Consider the following 25,147-nt stretch of genomic DNA (forward strand, 5'->3'; position numbering starts at 1 on the left):
GTTCGAATATTGAAAGTTGCATGTGGATTCATCAATTTCTAAACATACTAAAGCAGACGACAAAACAATGTCATCTATGCTTCAACATGATAACAGTGTGCAAAAAATAACAGACCTTAATGAGAAGACAAGACCCATGTTATGTAACCACTTGATTTCATTCATGACTAGAAAAGTGGTATACACATAATACACTAGTTGGTAGTATTGTGAGACCCTACTCTCCAACAATGGTATCAGCAATTCAGCATAAGCTCAACCAAAGAATGTTAGGTTACATATGGAGATAACAACACTAAAGTGATTCTCTAATCTGTCGGCCTGACCCACGAAGTTACTGATGTCAACACGTTTCCGTAGTATACTTTCTTGGATGAAACATCCCAGTACGCCTGAAAATGAAAATAACAGTGTATTGATGAGTTTAATCTGGATTTCTGGAACTCCATAACTCAGAAAGTAATTCTTTTGAACCATAAGTCACGAAAGAGGGCACAAACCTGCCATCCAGATGGGAGGCTTTTTGAAAGTTCTATAAGATCAGGTTGCTGCTGGCTTTTATCTGCAGAAGCTTCTGGTGAAGTTTTTTCAGTTTCTTTTCTCTTTTCTGCCCTCCTGCGCTTTACTCGTTCTCTCCTGCATGATAACGAATATGTCAAAGATATGGTGGTGGTGGATGCGTCATTTGAATAAGAGGTTTGGAACATTTGAGTTTTTTTTCTAATTAAGATTGGCCACCGGAAATAAACCAACTTCTATGATTCTCCAGAATCCCAGATGATAATGTTATATTAGTCCGAGGCCAACTGAAGACATTCTGAGAAGACTCTGTACTATATGTAAAGCCTAAAGAGGAAGGACCAATACCAATCACCACCCAAAGGCTGAAAATTAGCATTATCTTTAGCCTCGCCACTGGCTATCTGATTCGCACGCCATTTCTGCAATTATATGAACTCAAGTAAATCGGAGAACCAGAGAAGAAAAGTAATACAAAAAAGAAATGTCAAAAAAAGTCCAATACCTCTATTTCCCTTTGCCGTTTCATCTCCAATATTTCATAAGCATCTTTAGGTTCTTCAACCTCTTCATGCAACTCCTCTTTTGCAGCTTTCCACTGAAGAAAAGGTACATAGAATTTAACACGGGACCACAAATATAGCTACAATAATAATAATCTAGTTGCAGTCAGAAGAGTAGTTGAGAATACCTTGTCCACCATGCTAGAGACCTTCTTGTTAGATCTCAACGTGGGGCCCACTGCAATTGTTCGCTTCTTTGTGCGGGAAACTGTAAAGAAGAAAACAAAATCCTGCAAGTCAGATCTTCGCCACTGAACGTCTAAAAGAACAAGAATACCACTCAATTGATCATTCTAAAGAAATTTAGTTAACTGTATCCCGTCCAGGACATCAATAGCAAGACACTAATTGATACAGGTTCGCTACTGTACTACAGCTGGCATGCTAAATTGCATCATCCAAAATAATATATACTACTCTGTCATTACCCTTAGACTGAGACTTCATTGCAGCAGCAGCAGCGGCGGCGGCAGCAGCAGCAGCAGAAGAGGATGAAACCGAAGCAGTGGTATCTGATGTTGAGGTAACAGGAGCATCATTTTCCTTAGAAGAAGTTGCTGGAGACGGCCGAGCTTCAGAGAGCTCTGGAGGTGCTATTGTAGTGCTTTCAAACGACTGATTAACATCGAAGTTGTTCTTCAACAATAGACTAGACCCAACTTCCACACCAGTATCTTCAAAAGAAGGTTCACCATTAGCCTTGCTATGCATCAATGGCACAGGATTCAGGGTTCCATTTTGAAGGCCATAATACGATGTAGTCTCGACAGGATTGACTATTGCAGGTGCAACAGGATATATATCTGGACCTGCTTCATAATAATTTGGTGGTGGTACATGGGAAAGAGCTACTTGTGCTCCCTCAGAATGTGTATAAAGGGCACTGCCAGAAACTTCAGGGTTTGTTTGCAGATAATAGTCAAGCCCAGTACCAGGATACAGGGTGTACTCTCCTGAATAAGGATTAGCCTGAACCAAGCTAAAATTGGATGGAGGATATGAAGTTTCTGGAGGTTCGTCAGGTGGTGGTGGAGGAAAAGGTTCATCGTCAGGAGGCAGTGGTGGAAAAGATTCATCATCAGGAGGTGGGGGAGGGATCCACTCTTCATCAGTAGGAATACTAACCTGCCCTGGCACGTTGGATTCCTGGTTTGAAAGCATACTCTGCATATCTAATGGCTCCACAGGGACATGATACTGAGCAGTGGGTGATGCATCTTCGACCTCCATGTCAACATCCATATCAACATCTTCCATGGAATGAAGAGAAAGCCGATTAAGTTCACTTTCCTTTCCAGTTACAATTATTTCACTTTTTTTACCCAGACCATGTTCCATGGTTGTGGCGCCATCATTATGAGCCTCTGGCATTGCCTTCTCGGTTGTGTCATGCAACTCCGGTATAGGAAATAGTGCCTTCATTTCACTAGAACCCATGTTTGTGTCATTACTGGTGTCTTCATAAGGTTCTTGTGCAGCCTCAACTTCATCCATGAATGCTGGAGTCGCTTGTTGAATGGCACAATCAATGGCAGCTTCAAGTTGTTTCAGCTGAGTCTCAGAATGCAACCAAAAGGGAAGCAGACATGATTCATAGGATGATAATGCCTTGATGTCCGCCAGTCTGATCTCAATCTCCAACCTGTACTTTGATTTAAGATCTTGGTCTTCCAGAGAGCTGTTCAAACTGAATTGCAGTAAAAGAAATAAGTGATGAGAGGGGGAGTAAGAAAAGTATGTCATATGTAGAAAGTAACAAAAACCTGATGGTCACCAACATGTTAACCAACACAATATTGATAAGGAGAAAACTAGATTCGTAGATATGTAGCATACCCTTTCATAGAGCTAAGTCTCTCTAACAGGCTTTCACACTGCTTTATCAGCTGGACAGATAGATCAGTGGAGCTATTACTTTCTATAGAGTGTCCACCAAGTAAGGAAGTACAGTGATCTTGGTTTGCTTCTCTATTGTCTTCTTCAACTTTCATCACATCCGTAATGGATCCATCATTAGGCCCATCTTTATTTTTCCATGGATCAACACTGTCAGCGGCTTCAGAATCACCCTTGGGATGAACACTAGCTTGGAAATCATCTTCTACCTTGCCCAGGGCCGTACTTGATTGGTATGTGCCCATGATAGCATCAGTTTTTTCTGCAGTATCACTGATATCTTTCTCTGCAGATGTGTCAACAGTTTGTTGGGCCAGAACATTAGGCATTTCCCATGAAGTTTCACCCGTTGTAACATTCCAATAGTAATACTGATTACTCTCTTCATGCAACACCATTTTCCAGCCTAAATTCACGTCACCAACAAGGTGTCCATCAAGTGCAGCAGAGTTTGTAGATTTCTTCATATTATTTGCTTGATTCTGCAATTCATTAGAATCGGTCTGCCCATCCTGAGGTTTTTCTCCAGGACACTGAGAAGCAGCAGAAGTGCTATCCATCAAAAGCTCTCCCACCTCTTCCGTGGAATCTTTTCTGTTATTAATTAAAGCAGCTCCAGCTTTGTTCGTGGCCACATCTTTTGGCTGAAAAGCAAACAAACAGAGAGAGAGACTTAGTGCATGGAAGGAGGCAACAGTATCCAAGAGGAAAGGAGCAGATTCAAGTAACGCTAGTTCTACAGCTATTTGACTACTCATTTCTGTAGGATCACCTGCTCATCCGTGCCGATAGGTGCATCCTCTGCATTTGCAGCACTTTGTACTTCCTTTGAATCCGCATCCAACTCATCATCACTGTATTGCTCAAGCAGTAGGAGCGGATTCTGTGGCTGTTGCCCTGTGAACAAGATACTACAATGTCAAACACCGAGAAGATCTAAATATAATTGCTAGGGTATCAAACTGAACACAGAAATGCTGTTTCATGGTTAGGATTTTACAAATATTTGTCATAAACATCAAATGAATAATTCAACATTAAGGGCAAAGGTTAGAGCATCAGCAATGCCATCAAACCTGTAGCAGAAATTTCAAATGTCAGTACCGCCAAAAGGAAATAAAGCCAAAGACATACGGACCAATTCAGCAAAATCCAGGTGAGCTCCAAACTGCCCTTGATGCCGCCAAAATAAGTTCAAGGCAGGTGGAAAGTTCACAGAATTATGCACTGTGGCAGGGGGCGGATGAAGTCTGATTACCAATTGATGTTCCCAATACCACAGCCATCCTACAGTCTCAACATAAAATTTTCGAGGTGCAAATAACATGTCTTGCACAAAAAAACCGAATAATTTCCACCAAAATTATGCGGTCACATCATGTCTTCTCTACAAAGAGCAGTCCTTTGAAGAAAACTGACGGAACCCACCTGAAGATGATGGTGAATCCGGAAACTCGGCATGTCTTTTGGAGTCACCGTCCCCTTCAACTTCTTCCTGGATAGATGAGCCCCCCAAATCTCCTAAAATGTTAACAGACAAACAACAAATCAGCTAAGCTCTATTTATAGGAACAATCAAAACACGCATAAATCGCATAGATATTGATCAAATAACATTCAAAGGAACACTCTTTCTAATGTCAAACCTAAGCCAAAACCAATACAACAGTCAACAATTACAGAAAAACAGCAGAACAGACACAGTTCCTCAAAACAGTTTAGGGTTTCACAGCCACCAATCCGAATGAAAGTAAAGCGATAATCGAAAGTACCAGTGGGTTCCGCGAACAGATCGAGCTTAACTCTACGACCAGCGGTGGCGGCGAGCCGGCGCTCTTTTCGCCTCCCCATCTTGATACGGATTCGACGATGAAATTCACCGAACGATCTACACAATTGATTAATGTGTAGCTTGGTACCTTGTGAAATTGAAAAGTAATGATGATTAAAAATTGATGATAATGGAGCCCTAGAGAGCTCGTGAATTGGGAAAAATTCAAGGGCTCCTTGAAATTGTCTGATTTTATAGAATGGGTCGGGTCAGTAAGGCCCAATTTTAAGAAGATGAACTTTGCAACATTAAAAATCCATTTTACATTTGGGCTAATCTTGTTGGACTGTCGAGTATTTAGTTAGAGTTAATTGGGTCATCCAAAATCAAGACCAAATCTCCACCTTTAGATTTTAAAATGAGTGGTGAGATTAAATCTAACGAATCTCAATAAGTAATAGACAAAATATCAACAAAATGGTAATATCGTCATTATATTATCATATGATAATTTTCGTGAATGTTTTTTTATATCAACGTAGGGGTGTCCGGTTTGCAAGATTGTATCCCGGACTAAATTAGTAGTGTGTGTTTGGTTCATGAGATTTAGTCCCTCAACTCAATCCTAGCTGGATAATCATTGGATAATTAGTTTTAGCTAACCCCCCTTTGACTAAAATAATCTCACAACTTCATCCTAGATTGTATTTTAGTATTATTTTATTTTAGCAACCGAACACCACCAAAGTGTATATTACAAATATCAACAATATGACGTAAGAATATCAACACTAGTACAAGAAAATATCAACACATATTTATTGAGATTTTTACATGGTTTTATTGAGATTTTTTTGATGTATTTGTTGATAAAAATCAGGTTATTAACATTTACGAAAACTAAAATAAAAAATATCAAATTTCATCATCCGAACATCGTCGGAACATATGCAATTGAAATCTCGTTGGAATCTTTATAAAATTATCTTTAATTTGATATATTTTTTACGAAAAAACAATTTAAATCGAGAGAGTTACGGAAATTTAAAGTTTTAAGATGATTTTAATGAGAGAGAATTGACATTAACACCCTCTAATTTTATTTATTATTTTTTTTAATTATAAATATAAGACATTATTTTAACCACTAAATCTTCTAATCTAATAACTAAGATTTAATTTTAATTTGAGATTGCTAATTAGTTAGCAATTGATCCCTTCTCTTACGGGGGTTATTCTATAATGTTGTGGATGTTCACTATTCGATTTAGAGTTAGTTGTTAAGCTAAATAAAACTATAAGTTTTGGATTAATCTGTGGGTCCCTTTGGATTGAGGGAGGCATGCGTTGGGCACGTGTGAAGATAGATTTGATGAAATGTGTTGGGTGGTTTGAGCGTCGGCCTAAATTTCTAATCTTAATCTACCATTTACTCAGTTACCAGAAACGATGGAAGCTCGAGCAGCGTTTGAAGGGCGTCTCCTGCTTCCACTCCTCTCCGCCTTTAGCAGCACCAGGTTTAAATTCACATATGCTTTTATTTGTATTCTCTTCAATATTTCTCAATTTTACCACTACTTTTTATACCTTCGCTGAATGTGGCGGATCAACTGGCTTTTTCTGTGACATGAAAACCATCGCACCCTTACTGTTAACGACATCAAGCTGAAAAAGTAATTTTAGCACTAAACCTTGATTTTTAGTGTCCCACATCGAAGTCTTAGAGAATAAATAACAGGTATATTAAGTGATGGCTTGGTGAAGCAGGCACGACCTTACTTGAACAGGATCTGTTCTATAGGCTCGTACCTCTGTATCCTTGATTTCTAAGGAGACAGGCAACCACGTCTGGTGGATGAACCGTGGCTGCCTGGCTAGAGCGTGATTAACAGCCACTCGGGTCAGGTCTCTGGCTTGTTGTGCAGTAGATGATCGTTCTTGGCTCGACTCTGGTCCAGTTAGGATGGCCGGGCAGCTGTCTGACAGACCTAAACCATTTTTTGTGTTTTCAACTTTTGATTAGGTGTGCATCACTTGATGAGTATGATAGTTATTATAGCTTCAATACAATGCTAGAATTTAGATTCTGTTCCATATTTCTGGTTGGATATCCAAATAAGAGGTCATTCTAATGGCAAATTAAGATGCATTTTTGCCATAGTTATGTTATATTAATTTTTTGGAGTCATATACTACTAAATGTAAGATGCTAAATATTGGTGAAGACTATAATATACAAGAGTGTTGGGGCAACTAAAGAAGAGAAGTTGTGCTTGTTTTCTTCTTCTGCACTACAATATTTGAGTTGGTTCTTACACATTATTATGGCTGCTCCAGTTTTGAAGTATTCAGGACATTGAGGCTTCCTAGTGGGGTAATAAATACAAGGTTAATTCTCCCAATAAATTTGGTATATTAGAGCTGAACATGTAGATAAACTTAACTCACAGAATTATTGATTAAATGTATCATTCAGAAATTTGGATTGTTACACAAGTACTACTTGATGGAGAAAGAGTTATCCGTGCCTATAATGGCAAGGACTGTCCCTGCTACCTCACTGTATAGCTTTTCACAAGTTTCTTCTCCTATGCACATTAGTCTGATAATCCACGATTGATACTCCATATTATAATTTTGGTTGACATATATTGCCAAGTCATTGTTGAAGGTTTGTCAGCATTAATATCCCATATCGAATTCTCTAGGAATAAATTACAAGTACTTAAATTGACAGGAGAGTGAAGTAGTCACGGCCTTACTTAACATGATATGTTCTGTAGGCTTATAAGTCATACCTTTGTATCCACCTTGATTTCTAAGGAGACAGGAATCCACAAAACCACGTTTAGTGGATGAACCGTGGCTGCCTGGCTAAAGCGTGGTTAAATAGTGTGATAACCTCTATATCTTTTTGGCCCTATGCTTTTTGAGTCATGTTCTGAATGTAACTAAGATACCAAATAATGAAGAATACAGTGAGGGTAGATGGTTTCTGTGCAAAAGAAGATGGACATGGAAGCTGGGTATCCATCAATTGTAGCAGTTAAGGTACCAAGAAGAGCTAATGTGTTCCTTGGAAATGTTTGTGCTGCACGGATGTGGGAAATGAAAGAACCCGATGTTCTAAGTTATATATACGCTTCCTGAGCTTGTTTTCTCTTGTAGATGCCTGTATGTATTTTAGTTGGTTCTTATCAGTTTAATATCTGATATGTGAGCCATTGGTTCACACGATATTAAATTTATTTTTTGAGGGGGAAGGCCCATCAAAGTAGCTTGCTGCTTGGGTTTTCATGCGTCGTCTTTGTGTTGCACTATTGCATTGGCCTGGCGCACCCCACCAATTTTAGTTTAAATTAGTATGTATTTGCTAGTTTGCTCCTTCGAGAGCAGTAGCCACCAATTTTGTGTTTGAATCTCTCATGAATGTTAAGTTTTTTTATAACTTAAGTTGATAATTCTCTAGTGGCTGGAGTTATCTGTGTTTATTTATAAATGAGTTGTGGTGGCATTTGATTAGTATGATATGTATTGGAGTTAGGGAAGTGAAGGTGGTTTGTGTGTAACTGTTAAAAGGTAATTATTCCATAAGAAATGGCATTAGAGATGAACATATATCACCTTCATGAATTAACCGCACAGTTGTGTTGTAGCATCATTCAGAAAAGTAGATTGGACTTTTAGCTAACTTCTGAAACCAATGAATAAATTAAATGTGTTGGGTGGTTTGAGCGTGGTTGCAATCTTACCATTTATCTGAAACGATGGAATTGTTCGAAGCCCGTCCCTGCAATCTCCCTTTATAGCTTTTCGCAAGTTTCTTAATCCCATGCATATGTAATATTTTGATATATATTTTACATAATTCTATCTACATTAGTTTAATGATCCATGATTGATCTCAAATAATTTTGTTTGCTATATGTCCAAGACATGGTTGAAGGACAAAGGTAAAGGAATGTGATCATTATTTTCCCACATAGAATTTTTAATGAATAAATGTCAGGTACATAAACTGATGGATTCGTGAAGTAGTCACGACCTTACTTGAACAGGATCTGTTCTATAGGCTCGTACCTCTGTATCCTTGATTTCTAAGGAGACAGGAAACCATGTCTGGTGGATGAACCGTGGCTGCCTGGCTAGAGCGTGATTAACAGCTCCTCGGGTCAGGTTTCTGGCTTGGGTTGCAGTAGATGATCGTTCTTGGCTCGACTCCGGTCCAGTCAGGATGGCCAGGCAGCTGTCTGACAGACTTTATATCTTTTTGTTTTCTAAACTGTTGATCATATTGATAATAACCATGAGAGGTGCTCTCTCATTCAGTTTGTTTGATAATTCCCTAGTAATGGCAGCCTCCCTGAGTGTGAGATTACATCTGTGCTTATTTGAGGTGTGGCATTTGATAAGTATGATAGTCATGTATTATTGAATGTTAATAAGGTCTTAGTATCTATTGATAATTATGGTCATCGAAATAATACTAATAATTCTCTTGGGAAAGTAGATGCATTTTGTTCCTAGGCTTTTTGCATCCTGTGCTGAATATAAGATGCCCTATATACAGCGTTAGGGCAACTAAGCTGGTTTGTGTACAAACGAAGCTGGACATGGAGGATGGTTATCCACCCATTGTAGCAGTTAACGTAGCAAGAAGAGCACTTTTGGGGATTGTTGGAGTTAACGTGGTCCTTGGTAATTTTTGTGCTGCTCGTGCTGCACCGATGCAGGACATGAAAGAACCGGATGTTCTCAGGTGTATATATATGCTTCTTGTGCTTGTTTTCATCTTCTATACACATGTAATTATGCATTTGAGTTGATTCTTACACACTATGGCTGCTCTGATTTTGAAGTATCCAGGACACTGAAGCTTCCTAGTGGGGTCATAATACAAGGTAAATTCTTCCAAAATTTTTGTTTAAGCACAGAATAAGTGTTTTAACACAGATAGTGAATGTCATTAATGCATCATTCGGAAAATTAGATTGGACTTTTAGCTAATCCTATGTGCATTAGTTTGATAATCCACGATTGTTTTTTCTTGCTATATTTCAAGACATAGTTGAAGGAAAAGGGAAAGAAGCTGGCGAAGAAGATACCGTGCAATTCAATTATGTATGTCGGAGGTCAAATGGTTATTTTGTCCACAGGTATTATCAGATGGTGTATATATGTATTTATAATGCTAAATCACATAATTTTTTTCCTTTTCACTTATCTGTCAGAGTCATTGTTTGTTAGTTGATGGTGATTTCTTTTTCATCTATTTTCTACGTTGTAGCACCGTCAATCAGTTCAGCGGAGAAAGTTCTCCTGTCATACTCCGTCTGGGTGACGAGCAGGTTTGCATACTCGATACTTTTGTGGAAGAGAAGAAAGCACTCTATATAGGAAATGTTGTTTCTCACTGCTGTTATTTTGATTTACTTCTGGAAATCACAGATGATAAAAGGTCTCAAGGAGGTTTTGAGTGGAATGAAGGTTGGAGGTTGGTTGATATTCAGATTAAAAATTGTTGTTTGGTTTACTTACAAAAATGAATACCTCAACTTGTATTGGCATATATACTTCAGGAAAACGACGAGCTTTAATACCTCCTTCAGTCGGATATACTAGTGAAGCTTTACAACCGATTCCGGAAGAGGTCTTTTTAAAGTTATTATTCATCAAGATATGTGTGTGTGATGCAGGATCATCGTGTAATCTTTCCTTGTTATTTTGATGCAGTTTGGTCCTCGTCGAAGCCTTCTGTCTCATGCGAAGGAGCCTTTAATTTTCGAGGTGCAACTCTTGAAGCTTCTTTGATTATTCTTTCCTCAGATCAGACTCATATATAGATTCCATTCATATAACTTTTTCTGGATTTACTCTATCCCATCATGGCATCATCGATAGCCATACATGAATTTCTCTATCTGCAAATTGTGGTAATTTGAGATGGAAATGATTGTATCTGCAATCATACATATGAATATGATATTACATCTCAATCAGTTCATTTTCTGTGTACACGCACATGATACTCCATATTAGTAGTATAATTTTGGTTGATATAATTCCAACTAATAGTTGAAGGACAGGGCCAAGAACTGTGAGCATTAGTTGGTTCTTAGGGCAGCTGTCTGACAGACTCAAATCTTTTTTGTTTTTTCAACTATTGATTCATTGATGACAGTGTTTGATGTAGATTGTAGAAAAAGTTTATCCATACCTGTAATAGCAGGAACTGTATTGCAACATGACTTAATAGCTTTACACAAGTTTCTTACTCCTATGCACATGTAATATTTAGATATATAGTATGTCTACTTAATTATATGTACATTAGTTTGATAATCCACGATTGATACTCTATATTAGTATAATTTTGGTTGATATAATGCCAACTAATAGTTGAAGGACAGGGCCAAGAACTGTGAGCATTAGTTGGTTCTTACACACTATTCTGCTCCAATTTTGAAGTATCCATGACATTGAAGTTTCCAAGTGGGGTAATAATACATTCTTCCAAAAATATAGCATTATAGCTGAATATATATCACATTCATAAATCAAAGTCCCAATTGTGTTTTAACATAGCTTGCCTATCCTTATTGAAATTTTATTCCCACATCGAATGTATAAAGAAAGGTTGAGCAGACCATGTGGTATAAACTCATGGGTCAGTCTATAGAAAACTCATACCTTTCTCGGCCTTTTGGCTAAGATCAAGTGTAGTATCTGTTCTTATCAGTTTAATATCTGATATGTGAGTCATCGACTCACACGATATTAAATTTATTTTTTGAGGGGGAAGACCCTTCAAAGTAGCTTGCTACTTGGGTTTTCACGTGTCGCCTTTGTGTTGCACTATTGCATTGGCCAGGCACACCCCACCAATTGTAGTTTCAATATTTGTTTTAAGGAATTTATTGGGGCTTATTGTAGCAAATTTTATGGCATCAGGAATTTGTTGGCCTCGTATCAAATTTTGACAAAGACTAAGGATTCATATTCAGACACCTATTTTTCCCTTTTTGATTCCCGGGTTTTCGTTTGTCGCCTTTGTGTTGCAATATTGCATTGGCCAGGTACACCCCACCAATTTTAGTTTAAATAAATATATCCATTTGCTAGTCTGCTATATTCACCAACACAGGAATGGGTTCCTGGCTTGTGGTGAAGTAGATGATTGTTCTCGACTCGACTCCGGTTTAGTCAAGACAGCTGGGTATCTATCTGATAGACTCATCTTTTTGTTTTTTTCAGCTTTTGATTTATTGATGCAGCTAAGGGTGTTTGAGATCCCGCATGAATATTCAGTTTTTTTTTTAAACTTAAGTTGATAATTTTCTGTGGCTGGTGTGTAATATCTGTGTTTATTTATAAATGAGTTGTGGCATTTGATTAGTATGATAGGTATTGTAGTTAGGGAAGTGAAGGTAGTTTGTGTGTAACAGTTAAAAGGTAATTATTCCATAAGAATGGCATTAGAGATGAATATGTATCACCTTCTTGAATTAACCTCACAGTTGTGTTTTAGCATCATTCAGAAAAGTAGATTGGTCTTTTAGCTAATTTTAGTAACTAAGTTTTTACTACGATCTTCCAACTACTACTTGATGTAGAAACATTACATAGCTCCCTTCATAGCTTTTCACAAGTTTCTCAATCCTTTGCTTATGTAATATTTAGATGTGTTTTTTTACTTAATCCTATGTACATCTGTTTGATAATCCACAAAACTGTGATTGTTAGTGTCCCACGTCGAATATACGTAGGAGTATATTACTCCCTCCGTCCCCGATTAGGAGTCACATTTTTCCATTTCGGTCCGTTCTCAATTAAGAGTCACACTTTACTTTTACCATAAATAGTAAGTAGGTCACACATTCCACTAACTCAATTTACTCACATTTTATTATAAAACCAATATAAAAAAATGGGTCTCACATTCCACTAATTTTTTCAACTAACTTTTCTTTACATTTCTTAAAATTCGTGTCTGGTCAAAGTGTGACTCTTAATCGGGGACGGAGGGAGTATATGACGTTTTGATTTTTCACTTTATTTTTATTCTTTTAGAAAAGCAAAGAAAACTATATTTAGTCCAATTTATAATTTTTTCACTATTTCCAATAAATTGTGATACCATTACTATCACATGTTGATTATTTTGCAATAATATAAAGTAAAATTTAGCCACAAATTAACAACTGTCATTTTTTCATTTAGTTTCAACTTAAATTTCAAGCATTTTGAAGGCCGTCTCATCTCCGATTTTACCTTTAGCAGCTCAAATCCCACTTCAATACTTCTTGTTACGTTTCCTTATACATTCCAATTTCCTAATCAACTAACTCACTTCTTTAAAATCAAAACAATCACACCCATTCCCATAGTTAAACTGTGAGCATTAATATCCCACATCGAAGTTAAACTGTGAGCATTAATATCCCACATCGAAGTTAAACTAAATAAATGACGAGTACATAAAGTGATGGCAGTGTAAAATAAGCACGACCTTACTTGAACAGGATCTGTTCTATAGGCTCGTACCTCTGTATCCTTGATTTCTAAGGAGACAGGAAACCACGTCTGGTGGATGAACCGTGGCTGCCTGGCTAGAGCGTGATTAACAGCCCCTCGGGTCAGGTTCCTGGCTCGTGGTGCAGTAGATGATCGTTCTTGGCTCGACTTCGGTCCTGTCAGGATGGCTAGGCAGCTGTCTGACAGACTCTTTATCTTTTTGTTTTCCTGAACTTTTGATCATGTTGCACACAGCTAAGGATGTTTGAGATTCCATTGAGAGGTGTTCTGATCATGTAGTAATCTGAAACAATAAAATTGGTCATTAATTTATTGACTTTTCAAAACTATATTGTCATTTTTATTATACTACTATAATAGTACTAGTTAGGTTGTTATTTTCGTGCCAAAAATGGAATGTGCGAAGCTGTTTTATTTTTTGGTTTTGTTTCCAGAGAAATCTACTTTAACATAAGTATGCATATGCTATCCTAGGAGTCTAGGACTCACTCATTTTATTTACATATTTAAATTGTTTGCATGTTTTCTAACGTTTTAATTTTGTTCTTAAACGATATTATACTAGCTCAATTTTATGAAGGACATTACATAGATTTTACTAATATTATTATAAATAAATAAAAAATGATAAAAAATAGGTAGTACTACGTGATATGATTTTTTCAAAATTATTTCAGTCACCAATTAACATACACAAAGAAAGTAAAGCAGACTCAAATGATTACGTGATTGGGCAAAGAGCTCAACTATCAACTTGTGTGTGTTGTGTGTGTTCTGATTCTAAAAAAATGAATCACCGAGCTAATACATGAGAGTACTCCCAATGCTCTCCCTAAAAACTCTCTTATTTCTTCTTAACTCCTGCCACATCAGCGCCAAAATTTATCCCCAGTTTTTAGCCAACTTTTAGCCAACTGCTCCAATGATTTCTCCCTTATTTCTCCCTAACTCAACATCTCATTTTCACATCATTACTAATTTAATTGTTTTATTTTTGTATATAATAAAGCTAGCTAATTTAATTTATAAGATAAAACAAATAATAGTAATAAAGTTCGTTGTATTAAACACGAGTAAACATTACAACGACGAAAATTAAAAAAAAAAATAGTACAGGAATGGAAAAAAAAATTCAAAGTAAAAAAATTCAAGGGCGGTGGGCGCGGTTTCTATTTGCCCACAATTCTTCGATCATATCGTGTTGTAGTGCTCGATGGGATAGGGAGAGAATGAAGAGAAGGTGTGTATTTATAGGGGGGAAAATTAAAAAAAAAAAAAAACAATTTTTATCGCCGAATTATCGCCCACAGTGGTCGGCGATAATTCGGCGATAATCCGGCGAATTTTCGGGAGTTGGCGTTAATTCGGTAGAATTAACGCCGAATTATCGCCGAATTCGCCCCATTGCCCGGCGATAATTCGGCGATAATCGGCGATTTTTCGCCGGATTTAACGCCGACCCATTGGGAGTGCTCTGAGAGACTACAAGCAATGGATCTAACAAACTCTTCAGGTTTCAAAGTTCAGTTGAGTCGTATTCCTTTTTAGTCCGTCCCAATAAAGTTAAGTCATTTTCTTTTTTAACAAAAGACAAAACATCTAATCACTCTTTTTTTATTCCATAATTTACTAGACTTTCTCTTATCTTTTCTACTTTTTTCATCTCTCCTATTTATTTAATATAAATTCTTAACCTCGGTGCTTAAAAGTTTTGTCTCAACTTTTATGGGACAGAGCGAGTAGATAGTATTATGAAGAAATAATAATGCAATTAGAAATAGTGATAGGGACTCGGACCCTCTCAGTAGCTCGAGTCCATCTTACCAAGCCCATCCTATCAGCCCCGTCGACAACAACCTCGAGCGAGTCCAGCCCAACAAGTGACGCAGCGGCCCAATGATGACACCATTCCAAATCACAAGATATCTCTCATCTTAATTCAAGGATTTTGTGTATCAATTAAGATCACAAATCCATATCTCGTATCTTATTAGCTTTATGTTATTGAGTCATTTAGATTGCTATAAATTAGTTATTTGTTTAGCATAATGATTATTGAGAAATAAATATAAATTTATTCTCATTCTTCGTGACGTGAAAACGCATCCTAGAACTTCAACTAGGGCTTTTATCGTTCCGTCATCTTCTATCTTTCGTGTGCTCTTTGATTTCCGGCGATAGACCATCGAAGGTCTATCAAATAGTGAGGAAATTGCAAACCAGATTTCACAAAATTTGCAAATTTTTTTTAATACAGTTTGGCATAGTTTTCTAAAGTTATCAATCATACTTTCCATTTTTAGTAATAATGAATTTATAGAATTTTAGTTGTAAAAAAAGACAAAGAAATTGAGTTGTTGGGCCCATTGTAGTTGAAGTGTAGTGTGTCTCGCTTAACAATTAAGATTGAGTAATTTTAATTTTATTATTTCAATTTTCAGATCATAAACTTTAGAAGCTTATGATAAGAAAGAGCACAAATTTTAGTCAAAATCAGTTGTAAATCCAAAAAATATTCACTCAAAAAATGCAGAACTGGTTTTCTGGTGGCGTTGCCGATAACGGAAATTCTCCTCAGCCGGCGACAGCGTCGTCTTCATCTCTGCTCGCCGATTGGAATTCGTATGCCTCCACTAGATCCTCCGATGAGACGACCGGCGGCGCCCTCGCCGGCGTATTCGATATCGAATCCGCTGTTCGCTCCGCCAACGACACCGTTTCCGGCACTTTCAACGTGTAAGAGTGGATCTTATTTTACCGCCCCCAAATTATTAGATTTGTGCTGTTGTGCATACTTTACTGATTATTATTATCAATGTAATCCTGTGGATTATGCTAATGGTTGTGCCTAGGTTTAAAGTTATTCAACCACATGAATTAGGGGCGAAGTTCTGGTGTTGAAACACCAATTCATTTAGCTTAGAGGATATATGCTGTAGTATTGTTAGTGCGATTGGCAGGTGCAGATCGGACATATGTTTTCTCCTATTTATAATGTGAACTGTGAAGTCTTACTGCTGAACTCGCTTGATTGAAGTTTGTGGCATCTTAGTCTTAGTGACTGATAAAAAAGTAATGGACTGTGGATCTTTTAGCTTCAAGTTGTATTTTCTGTACGACTGTCAAGGTGGAGAAAGTGTATATGTTAGCTTTTCAATGCTGTTCAAGATATACCAATATGATTATGCAGCTATTGATGTTGTAACATATATAGCATTCGTATGCCAGTGATTCAGCTGGAATCTTATTGGTCTTTGATAAACAACCTCTGCTGTTAGGACTTCATGAAGCCTTTAGATTGATCTTGTTGTGTGATGCTTTTCAATTAATTTGATGAGGATTAGCATCCATGTTCCCGCGGTTTCATAAAGTAAGAGAGGAAATAAAGTATGAGAGAGAAAGAGAGAGTAAAATATTAGAGAGAGAAAAACTTTTGCCAAATAAGGAAATGACTCGACTACCTTGGGACAATCCAAAAAGGAGTACGACTCAACTACCTTGGGATAGGAGGGAGTATTAATCTAATTTTGAGTTATCATCTTATAGACATTAGACTGGTTAAATTAAAATTGAAGGAGTATGTTGTTCGTTGGAGAATCATGCTCTATAGGATTTTGGATTATACTCATTTACCTCGTAAAGATAGTCTCGAGTTTAAAAGAATATTCTTATAAAGAGCTTTAGTGATCCATTCAGTCTCTCCAATTTTCATTGTTTTGCAGCCCGCTTCATTATGATTCCAAGTTTTTAAGTTCATGTAATTCCGTGGGACTTAAGTACATTCAGATATGAGCGTCGAAAAAAATCACATTTCTTGCTATGAACTTCTTATAACATATGAAGACATTCTTATCTTGAATTATCCACAGAGTTTTATCATGCATTTCTTTGATTTCAACCCCAGGACCCTTTTCTACCATATGGCGACCCAAAATTGTGTACCAAGCCTACCCCTTCTTCCATATGCATAATCATCCCTTTAACAAGATCATGGCTGATAACTAATGAAACACTCCTTTTCTTATTTTGGAAGCATTTGAATTCCTGGGGTAAAATCTTAAACTATTGTTTTGAAAAGAATTTTACCTCTATCTAATAAGTCAATTAACTTGTACACAACCAACAACTATGCTTAAGTAGGACAGAAGATAGTGAAACTAAGTGGACTGAATTATCTGAATCCAAAAATAGATTTTCCAGGTGTGCATATGAGGAACATCGACATAGTTAGTTATCAAGGTTTGTAGCCTTGATTATCGAGAAGGGAGTTGGAGCTAGAGTGGGTGGCTCAAAGATTTTGGTTGAAATGTAATTTGGTGTAGTTGGACAATTTATTCAAGTGTTGATTACTGTGACTTTCTGATCCTTGAATATATTGCACATGGGATTTGGATTCCTGGACTTTCATGGGAAATCTATACTCTGTTTTCTAGCTAGCTAGTCAGGAATACACATTTCTTATGCAATGAGAAACACCTATATGTAGTTGTCCACTCATTTCATTTTAAAATAAAAATAGCTCATCTTGTTTAGTTGTTTTTGCATAGTTTCTACAGTATATCCCAAGGTTACAATTAATATTAGGAAAAAAAGGATCTGGGACAAGGTATCTTTTCCTCTGTCACTAAATGTTTAAGATTATAATGGCAACACTGCAATAAATTGTATCTTCTCCTCTGTCACTAATCATCTCGTGGCTTCTTTTGTTAGAACTTACATGTGTTAGTAGATTGTCTATTTGTTTGGAGACGTCTTTTCTATACCTTCTTTTCTTCATCTTAAAGTGCAATCTTCTTGTCCAGGGTTTCCAAAGGAGTCAGAGAGTTACCAGGGAATCTCCAGTCCGCTACGAGTAGCATCCCTTCAGGAAAAGCACTCGTGTATTTTGGGATGCTGCTGGCCAGTGGAGTTTTCTTTGTGTTTATAGCATTCACTTTATTTCTTCCAGTGATTGTTCTGGTGCCTCAGAAATTTGCGATCTGTTTTACTGTTGGGTGTGGTTTCATTATTGGGTCCCTTTTCGCCCTTAGAGGCCCAAAGAATCAGTTTAACCATATGTCATCAAAGGAGGTATCACAAAACTACTACTACATAAGTTTTTAACTTTTTTTTACGGTTTCTCTATGCGCACTTCTCTAACATTGTATTTGTCATGTTTCTTTCTTTTTTTCTTTTCATCAGAGGCTTCCTTTTACGTTAGGGTTCATTGGAAGCATGATGGGAACCATTTATGTCTCTATGGTGCTTCATAGCTATATTCTCTCTGTGCTGTTTTCCGTGATTCAGGTAATAAGACTTTTGCATTATACTACAATCTTTCATTATCTTCTAGAAATGCTTTTTTTGGTATTTAGATTTGATAAACTGGATTGCTTCCCCCCACGGGGGGAACAATGTAACTCCTCTAATACGAAAAAATGATGAAGTTGAGTAATTGCATGTAGGTCATGGCGCTAGCATACTATGGTATCTCTTACTTCCCCGGTGGATCAGCTGGGCTGAAATTCCTCTCATCATCATTGATGTCCACTATTATGAAGTGCTTTGGCAGGTGACAATGACATCGTCTTGGTAAGACCACGACTATGCTTCAAGCTACATCGTGTTTCTTTTACACACAACTTGGAGTTGGATTATATTGAAAAGTTTTCCGAAGTACAGAGAATGTAGTATAGACCAGAAAATCTTGAGGCTTCGACCGTGACTTCTCTGAAATCAAAATTTGAGCTAATTCATGTCGAAATGGTTGTCAGTGTAGCATCTGAAGCTGTGCACTGTTCTAATTCTAGCTCACTATTAGCATTTGTGTACTGTAGCGTGTCCTGAATGTTTTTGGATGATAATATTGTTGATCGTATTTCCAATTCGTAGTTATTGGAAATATTGTGAATTTTCCAAGATACCGATCCTCTGCTAGGGACGAGAATTCGATTATTTGGTTTCGTTTTGGCCTGAAAAAAGAACTAAACTGAAAGAATCAAAACTTTGTTAAGCAAACTGAACTGAAATCATCTGGTACTATAACTTTCCCGAATTTCTTTTATTTTTAATGCAAAAAAGCGTTGATTTAGTCATCTTTCTCTTTCACCACTTATGCTATGATAATAAAAATCTATACAAGTTGAAAAGACTTGTGGTGTAGTAATTGATAAATTGGAAAACTTAAGATACAAGCGATACAATTATTAAAAATTTTGATGGTTTCAAATGTGGAAATAAAATTAGTAAAACTAATAAAATTTGGATAGATTCGATCATTAATTCGAAAAAAATAATTTTCCATTAAAAAGTGATAAGGCTCACCAGAAAATTAAATTATGGCCATTACTTTCAATGGGCTCCATTAATGTCATGGGCCTACTTAACTAACATAGCGCCGTTAATAAAAAGCGGGAGATTCATCTCAGCCCAATACTTTTCAATATATAGTAGTATTTTCCATTTATTTGCAATTTCTCTTCCTTTTTCGGTACACGAATTATACGTAATTAGTAATTAATATAATAAAATAATTACTAGTATGAAAAGTAAAGTAGAGGTATAGTTAGTAGAGTATTAGGGTTTCACCGTATCTTAAAATAATACCATACCACCATTCCTAACCAATTATTTGTATACGTGGACGAATAATAAGCTGTCAAGTGGCAAAAAAAAAAGGGGTAAAAACACGCCAGCAATATGCAACACTGTATACAACAATTTTTCTCGGCCAGCAATATCCAACATGCTATACAACAATCTATAGATTGCTGTGTAATGTTTATAATATTGTTGTATATGTAATGTCACGGTGTCACGTATTGTCATTTTAATTAGCGTGAAAAGTAAAGTAACTAGCGCACTCTAAATTTGACTCCAAATCACCAAATTAAAGCTGTCACGGTTTGTGATTTTAGAAAAGGTTAAAAAGCTTCTTTGTATTAGTGCAGACTTTAAGATATTTTTAATACTACATTTTATTATTTCTCAGCTTTCTACCCATAATACCTTAATTAATTTGCCAAAAGAGGGTTTAGTGAAGCACAACCCAGAAATTAAGGAAACATAATGACATCTGCCTCAAAAGAGGATGATGATTTGACCCCTGATGTAGACCCTAAACTATATAATAAACCTTATTTTATACATAAATCATGAAACAGGCCGATCCTTTGATCATAGATGCCAAGTTTAGAATCTTGATCAAATATAGACTCAACTAATACGAACAAATTATCCAAGTCAAAATAGTATTCAAACTTTCATTAGGTGATCACAAATTAGATGCTTACATCGTGTACAAATTTTATGGCCTAATATTCAATCTCTTAGGCCGGTAGGAACTAATTAGGATAAATTTATTGTTTAACTCGATGAATTTGTTAATATTTTTGTGAGGGTTTTGTCGATCCACACCTAAACCTTAGGTTAGTATAATCTTGTATACTTTGTGACAAGTTTGATAGATAGACTTGCAGTAGTCCTTATATATATTGCTTGCAACTTTACTTATTCTCAGATGTGGGATGTGGTTTGCACCCCAACAAAAAGTGGAGCTCTGGATGAGGGGAGTCTGACCTACTTTGATACGAACCTTGGCCCCGGCCCAAGATATGTAGAATCAAGACTAATATCTGTAAACTTCCGGTTGTTGGCAACTGGCTCTAATGTCACAGTGAGTCTGTGAGGGTTCATTGATGCACACTCAAACTTACATTAATATTAGACTATTTGCTCTGGGCTAAACCCTTACAATTTTATTTTTGAATACTCTTCAAAATATTTCATACTAATATAACTAGGGCTTGCACATGTAAATTTAATCCTCAATTCCTCATTTCTTAATTCATGCTTTATTTCATGTATATGATCTACTTTTATCTTTCTACATGTTGACTGTGATTATTACTTTGATGAATTCTCTCTATCTTTTGTAGATTAGACCGGTACTTGAAATAGTGAGTTGGTAAAAAAGGTTCAATTGTTCAAGTACGAAGAAGAATAAGCAATCATATGTTGTGCCGTCGTAACAATCCAAAAATGAATGATTCATTTGTGAATATTATGATAAAGTATGATTGGTGGTAGGACATAATATTCAAGAATCCACTAATCTAATCTCACACGAGTGGTTTAATCTTTTCAAGTGCATGAACCCAACTTTTAATTTATGTCAAGATGGCTCATCTAGGTGAAATCCATCTACTACTAATATTTTCTCTTTTACCTTTTTTCAGTCATAAAAGTACAATAAAATAATAAAAAAATAAAAATAGCCGATGATCACGGGATGAAGTGCTTTCAAAAACAAAAATAGCACTAAGAAGAGTGTTCTTAATTCTCACTAATTTAAAAAAAATTAAATGTGATATGGCTCATGCATTTGAAAAGTTCTTTATACATATAGTATATCTTACGCTCTCACTAAAAATATAGTTTTCAAAATATTTTAAATTTTATATCTAGTACACCACCCCGTGCACATACATGATTGAGTTATCTTTTTTAAAACATATTACTAGTATATATATACTGTATCAATGAATACAATTAGGGATATTAGACTAGTCCACTTACTTTAAAGACAATGATTAGAAGGAATGTTGAAAAATTTCGAGAGATTAGGGTTCTCTGAGAGGAAGAAACAATAATTTTGACCGAAGATAATGAGAATAACGAATTAAAGACAACCACATTCAAAATATATATAGAATTCTAACCCTGTGCATGTTTCGACTTGTTGTGAGTCGATAAAAAACCGACTAAGAAATCCGAGAAGATTTAATCTAAAATATAAGTAGTACTCCATGTAAGAGCTACGGGGAGTGATCCATTGTTAACTAATTAGCAATCCCAAACTAAAATTAAATCTTAGTCATTAGATTAGAAGATCTAGTGGTTGAAATAATTGACATGAATTATATTTTTAATTAAGAAAATTAATAAATAAAATTAGAGGGTATTAATGTCAATTCCATCTCATTAAAATCATCTTAAAACTTTAAATTTGCGTAACTCTCTCGATTTAAATTATTTTTTCGCAAAAAATATATCAAATTAAAGATAATTTTATAAGGATTCCAACGAGATCTCAATTGCATATGTTCCAACGACGTTCGGATGATGAAATTTGATATTTTTTATTTTAGTTTTCGTAAATGTTGATAACCAGATTTTTATCAACAAATGCATCAAAAAATCTCAATAAAACCATGTAAAAATCTCTATAAATATGTGTTGATATTTTCTTGTACTAGTGTTGATATTCTTATGTCATATTGTTGATATTTGTAATACACTATGTTGATATAAAAAAACATTCACGAAAATTATCATATGATAACATAATGGCGATATTACCCTTTTGTTGATATTTTGTCTACTATTTATTGAGATTCGTAAGAGTTAATCTCATCCACTCATTTTAAAATCTAAAAGTGCAGATTTGGTCTTAATTTTGGATTATGGTGCTATAAACATTAGAATATGACCCTACGACCTACACTCTAATTGTATTAGCATGAAACCATTTGCGAATATGATTTTATGCGAATTGTAATTAATGCTTAGTTGAATAATGTATAGTGCGAATTGTAATTAAATAAGTCTAATATGTTTGTTGAAAGGTTAATCCAAAAAACAGCCCCTAAAAACGCAAACATTTACACAAAAAATCAATATAAACAGCCCCAAAATGCATGTATACACACAAAAAATATAAAACAGCTTAATTGATTTTGACTATGGACATATCATATGTTATAAAAGAAATACCACTTTTTTTTTTACTCTAGGCTTATAAAGGATTAGTCAGAAAAATATTTCAATACTATTAACCCGACACAATTTACCCCATTGACATTCCTAAGTAATATTATATGGCATTCAAAATTTATATAGTCAAACATAATTTTACTTTATCACCCTAGGGAACGAGGACTTATGCCAAATATATTTAATTTTATTGTTACCATGTACCTATAGATGTACGTAATATTAACCTCTCATGACGCTTGTAGTATTAAATAATGAAGCTTACTATCAAATACTACCTAGGTTTTTCATTATAAAATTCAATATTTTAGATCTCATAAAATACATTTGTCCCCTACAATAATTCAACCAACTTCATAGATATAATTTAATACTACTATGTAAGAAAACTGAGGGTCATGTGATCTCTCATATGCCGTATACAATACTACCATATAATAATTTCATGGCTTAATATGGATAGTCATAACATGGCACGTTCCTAAAAGTATTTTGTCTTCCAAAAATCCATTTTTAAAAACACCCATTATCTGCCAATGTCTCAATATTTATAACCTTGCTTGGGTATAAATATAATGCTCCATATGTGAGGAAAGTAATACCCAGTAATTGTTTTAATCATGTGCATATCTTTTGCCTCCACAGTTTTGTAATTAAATCCTAGTAATTGTCCAATAATGGTGGTCACATTTCATTGGTACGTTGCAATGTCATGTGCCAAGAAATTGCTACCCATTTACATGTTCAATCATGTGATGAGATCTTCTCATTCAATTTAGGGTTAAAAATTGGCGTCCCTATTTAGCATTAAAGTAATGGAGGCTATTGAAAACCTTAGATATTTCCAACTATAAAAACTGCTTAATTATTTCCTTTTAATTTGGTTCCTTTATTAGTGTAGTAGTATAAAACGGGTCAGAAAGATAACTACTCAAAATGTAAACAACAATAAGAAAGTAACAAAGCAAGTGCTTATCTGAACCATAAAAAAAAACAAAAACAAAGTGTAGCATATTTCAGACTGTTATCCGTTAATCCTCATCCATCGAAGAATAATGGTCTCATCGTATCTTTAAATAGAATGAGAAATTTTCAATATTAAATAGAATATCTTTATATTTTTCCATAAATTGTGAAAATTGTCTGGGAAAGAATGTGACTTCAATATAAAAGTATTGAATGTGACTTTTACACTGCATCACAAAAGGTGTATGGATCCTTTCTAGTGTAATAGATGAAAATAATGGCTAAAATCAAAAAAGTTGGGTGAAAAGGGTTGGGTTGGGTCCATCTTTTGATCCCATATTTCAAGAAAAGAATGAAAAAGAGGCAGGTGCCTATTTATATACTCCTACCTCTTATATCAAGACATTGTTGGCAACAATATATATGAATAGCATCTTTAATTTTGTTTATTAGAATTGTATATAAATTTTTAGTCAACACTATCTAGAGTATGATATTGACCCTTTATCTTCAAAATATATAGTACTAGTATTGTTTTCTAACCAAGTTAAATGCCATATAATTAAGTTTAGTTGGTATTGAGGTGTCTGTTATGTTCTTGGTTTGTTGTTATGGATCCATTTTGGCTTCTTAAATCCTATATTTTGTTTTTGATCTTTTTGATATATTGTGGCTTGTTAGTTTCTTTTTTTTTCTTGTTCAATTTGAATTTCTAGGTCACCATTTGATAGTGTTTGAGCATTTTGTTTCTTATTCAATAAAAAGTTAATTGAGAGTATTTCGTTATTGGATGTCTAGATGTAAATGACAATTATCTTTTGGCAAAAATTAACTCTTTTAATCTTTCTTTATTTTATTCATTATTTTACTTTATTATATTTTTACCTATTAATTTATTTCATCTCCAATTTACGACATAATGAGTGGACAGAGTGGACATAGGCAGAATTCAGAAACACACATAATGGAGGATTCGAAGGAGCTTAACCCTCAATCAACCTCTTTAATTTTTTTTTTCTAATATCGAAATTGTGAAAATTTATCTACCGCCTTTATTGAGTCATGATTGGAAATTTGGAATTGCATAAATAAATGAAGGATGTAAAACTTGGCTGCAGAAGATGGTTCGAGAAAAAAAAGAGAG

The 25,147-nt window shown here is 35.4% G+C and overlaps 3 protein-coding genes and 5 non-coding genes across 16 annotated transcripts; 7 read left to right on the forward strand and 1 right to left on the reverse strand.

Moving 5' to 3' along the window:
* Positions 1-137: 137 nt before the first annotated feature.
* LOC125185444 (WW domain-containing protein) lies at positions 138-4,965 on the reverse strand. 5 transcript variants are annotated; one of them, XM_089056434.1, is made up of 11 exons: positions 4,751-4,806; positions 4,117-4,499; positions 3,979-4,054; positions 3,751-3,875; positions 2,919-3,622; positions 1,511-2,769; positions 1,211-1,290; positions 1,025-1,117; positions 868-941; positions 501-636; positions 138-392 (listed from the first exon to the last, which is right to left on the reverse strand). In XM_089056434.1, the coding sequence occupies exons 3-11, from the start codon at positions 3,995-3,997 to the stop codon at positions 309-311; spliced, it is 2,574 nt and encodes an 857-aa protein (XP_088912560.1). In that variant the 5' UTR covers positions 3,998-4,054; positions 4,117-4,499; positions 4,751-4,806; the 3' UTR covers positions 138-308. The 5 variants fall into 5 exon arrangements, with proteins under 5 accessions (XP_088912560.1, XP_047937933.1, XP_047937936.1 ...); XM_048081976.2 differs by lacking the exon at positions 3,979-4,054 and having other exon boundaries at positions 4,407-4,499; positions 4,751-4,965; XM_048081979.2 differs by lacking the exon at positions 3,979-4,054.
* A 1,164-nt stretch (positions 4,966-6,129) lies between these two features.
* On the forward strand, positions 6,130-13,473 carry LOC125185670 (FKBP-like peptidyl-prolyl cis-trans isomerase family protein). 5 transcript variants are annotated; one of them, XR_016128874.1, is made up of 10 exons: positions 6,130-6,266; positions 9,320-9,508; positions 9,616-9,650; positions 9,812-9,905; positions 10,037-10,097; positions 10,198-10,243; positions 10,329-10,399; positions 10,483-10,536; positions 11,149-11,246; positions 11,701-13,473. XR_016128874.1 is itself a non-coding variant. In XM_048082240.2 (9 exons), the coding sequence occupies exons 1-9, from the start codon at positions 6,199-6,201 to the stop codon at positions 11,737-11,739; spliced, it is 657 nt and encodes a 218-aa protein (XP_047938197.1). In that variant the 5' UTR covers positions 6,130-6,198; the 3' UTR covers positions 11,740-13,473. The 5 variants fall into 5 exon arrangements, 2 of the variants coding, with proteins under 2 accessions (XP_047938197.1, XP_047938200.1); XR_007170207.2 differs by having other exon boundaries at positions 11,160-11,246; XR_007170206.2 differs by lacking the exon at positions 11,149-11,246 and having other exon boundaries at positions 11,701-11,825; positions 12,004-13,473.
* Positions 6,519-6,738, forward strand: LOC125185807 (small nucleolar RNA U3). Its single transcript, XR_007170303.2, has one exon. It is a non-coding gene; the product is annotated as a small nucleolar RNA U3 (small nucleolar RNA).
* LOC125185858 (U2 spliceosomal RNA) lies at positions 7,907-8,093 on the forward strand. Its single transcript, XR_007170341.1, has one exon. It is a non-coding gene; the product is annotated as a U2 spliceosomal RNA (small nuclear RNA).
* On the forward strand, positions 8,790-9,009 carry LOC125185804 (small nucleolar RNA U3). Its single transcript, XR_007170301.1, has one exon. It is a non-coding gene; the product is annotated as a small nucleolar RNA U3 (small nucleolar RNA).
* LOC125185834 (U2 spliceosomal RNA) lies at positions 11,436-11,631 on the forward strand. Its single transcript, XR_007170323.1, has one exon. It is a non-coding gene; the product is annotated as a U2 spliceosomal RNA (small nuclear RNA).
* LOC125185805 (small nucleolar RNA U3) lies at positions 13,254-13,473 on the forward strand. The gene has a single exon (XR_007170302.1). It is a non-coding gene; the product is annotated as a small nucleolar RNA U3 (small nucleolar RNA).
* Positions 13,474-15,723: 2,250 nt separating this feature from the next.
* On the forward strand, positions 15,724-19,182 carry LOC125218836 (protein transport protein sft2-like). The gene is made up of 4 exons (XM_048120612.2): positions 15,724-16,020; positions 18,087-18,354; positions 18,466-18,570; positions 18,729-19,182. Exons 1-4 carry the CDS (start codon positions 15,812-15,814, stop codon positions 18,837-18,839), a joined length of 693 nt encoding a protein of 230 aa, XP_047976569.1. The 5' UTR covers positions 15,724-15,811; the 3' UTR covers positions 18,840-19,182.
* The last annotated feature ends 5,965 nt before the right edge of the window (positions 19,183-25,147 follow it).

The sequence above is a fragment of the Salvia hispanica genome, chromosome 1 (assembly GCF_029641045.1).
Source record: "Salvia hispanica isolate PSC_SH4W2 chromosome 1, Shi_PSC_v1, whole genome shotgun sequence".
Taxonomy (NCBI): Eukaryota; Viridiplantae; Streptophyta; class Magnoliopsida; order Lamiales; family Lamiaceae; genus Salvia; species Salvia hispanica.

Excerpts from the sequence above, each read along its gene's own strand:
- LOC125185444 (XM_048081976.2), bottom strand. The coding sequence starts at position 4,829 with ATGGGGAGGCGAAAAGAGCGCCGGCTCGCCGCCACCGCTGGTCGTAGA. Across the intron at positions 3,623-3,750 it reads CTATCGGCACGGATGAGCAG|CCAAAAGATGTGGCCACGAA; the intron begins GTGATCCTACAG and ends TTTGCTTTTCAG. Across the intron at positions 1,118-1,210 it reads TCTCTAGCATGGTGGACAAG|TGGAAAGCTGCAAAAGAGGA; the intron begins GTATTCTCAACT and ends CCTTTTCTTCAG.
- LOC125185670 (XM_048082240.2), top strand. The coding sequence starts at position 6,199 with ATGGAAGCTCGAGCAGCGTTTGAAGGGCGTCTCCTGCTTCCACTCCTC. Across the intron at positions 6,267-9,319 it reads TCCGCCTTTAGCAGCACCAG|CGTTAGGGCAACTAAGCTGG; the intron begins GTTTAAATTCAC and ends CCCTATATACAG. Across the intron at positions 9,509-9,615 it reads AAAGAACCGGATGTTCTCAG|GACACTGAAGCTTCCTAGTG; the intron begins GTGTATATATAT and ends TGAAGTATCCAG.
- LOC125218836 (XM_048120612.2), top strand. The coding sequence starts at position 15,812 with ATGCAGAACTGGTTTTCTGGTGGCGTTGCCGATAACGGAAATTCTCCT. Across the intron at positions 16,021-18,086 it reads GTTTCCGGCACTTTCAACGT|GGTTTCCAAAGGAGTCAGAG; the intron begins GTAAGAGTGGAT and ends CTTCTTGTCCAG. Across the intron at positions 18,571-18,728 it reads TGCTGTTTTCCGTGATTCAG|GTCATGGCGCTAGCATACTA; the intron begins GTAATAAGACTT and ends AATTGCATGTAG.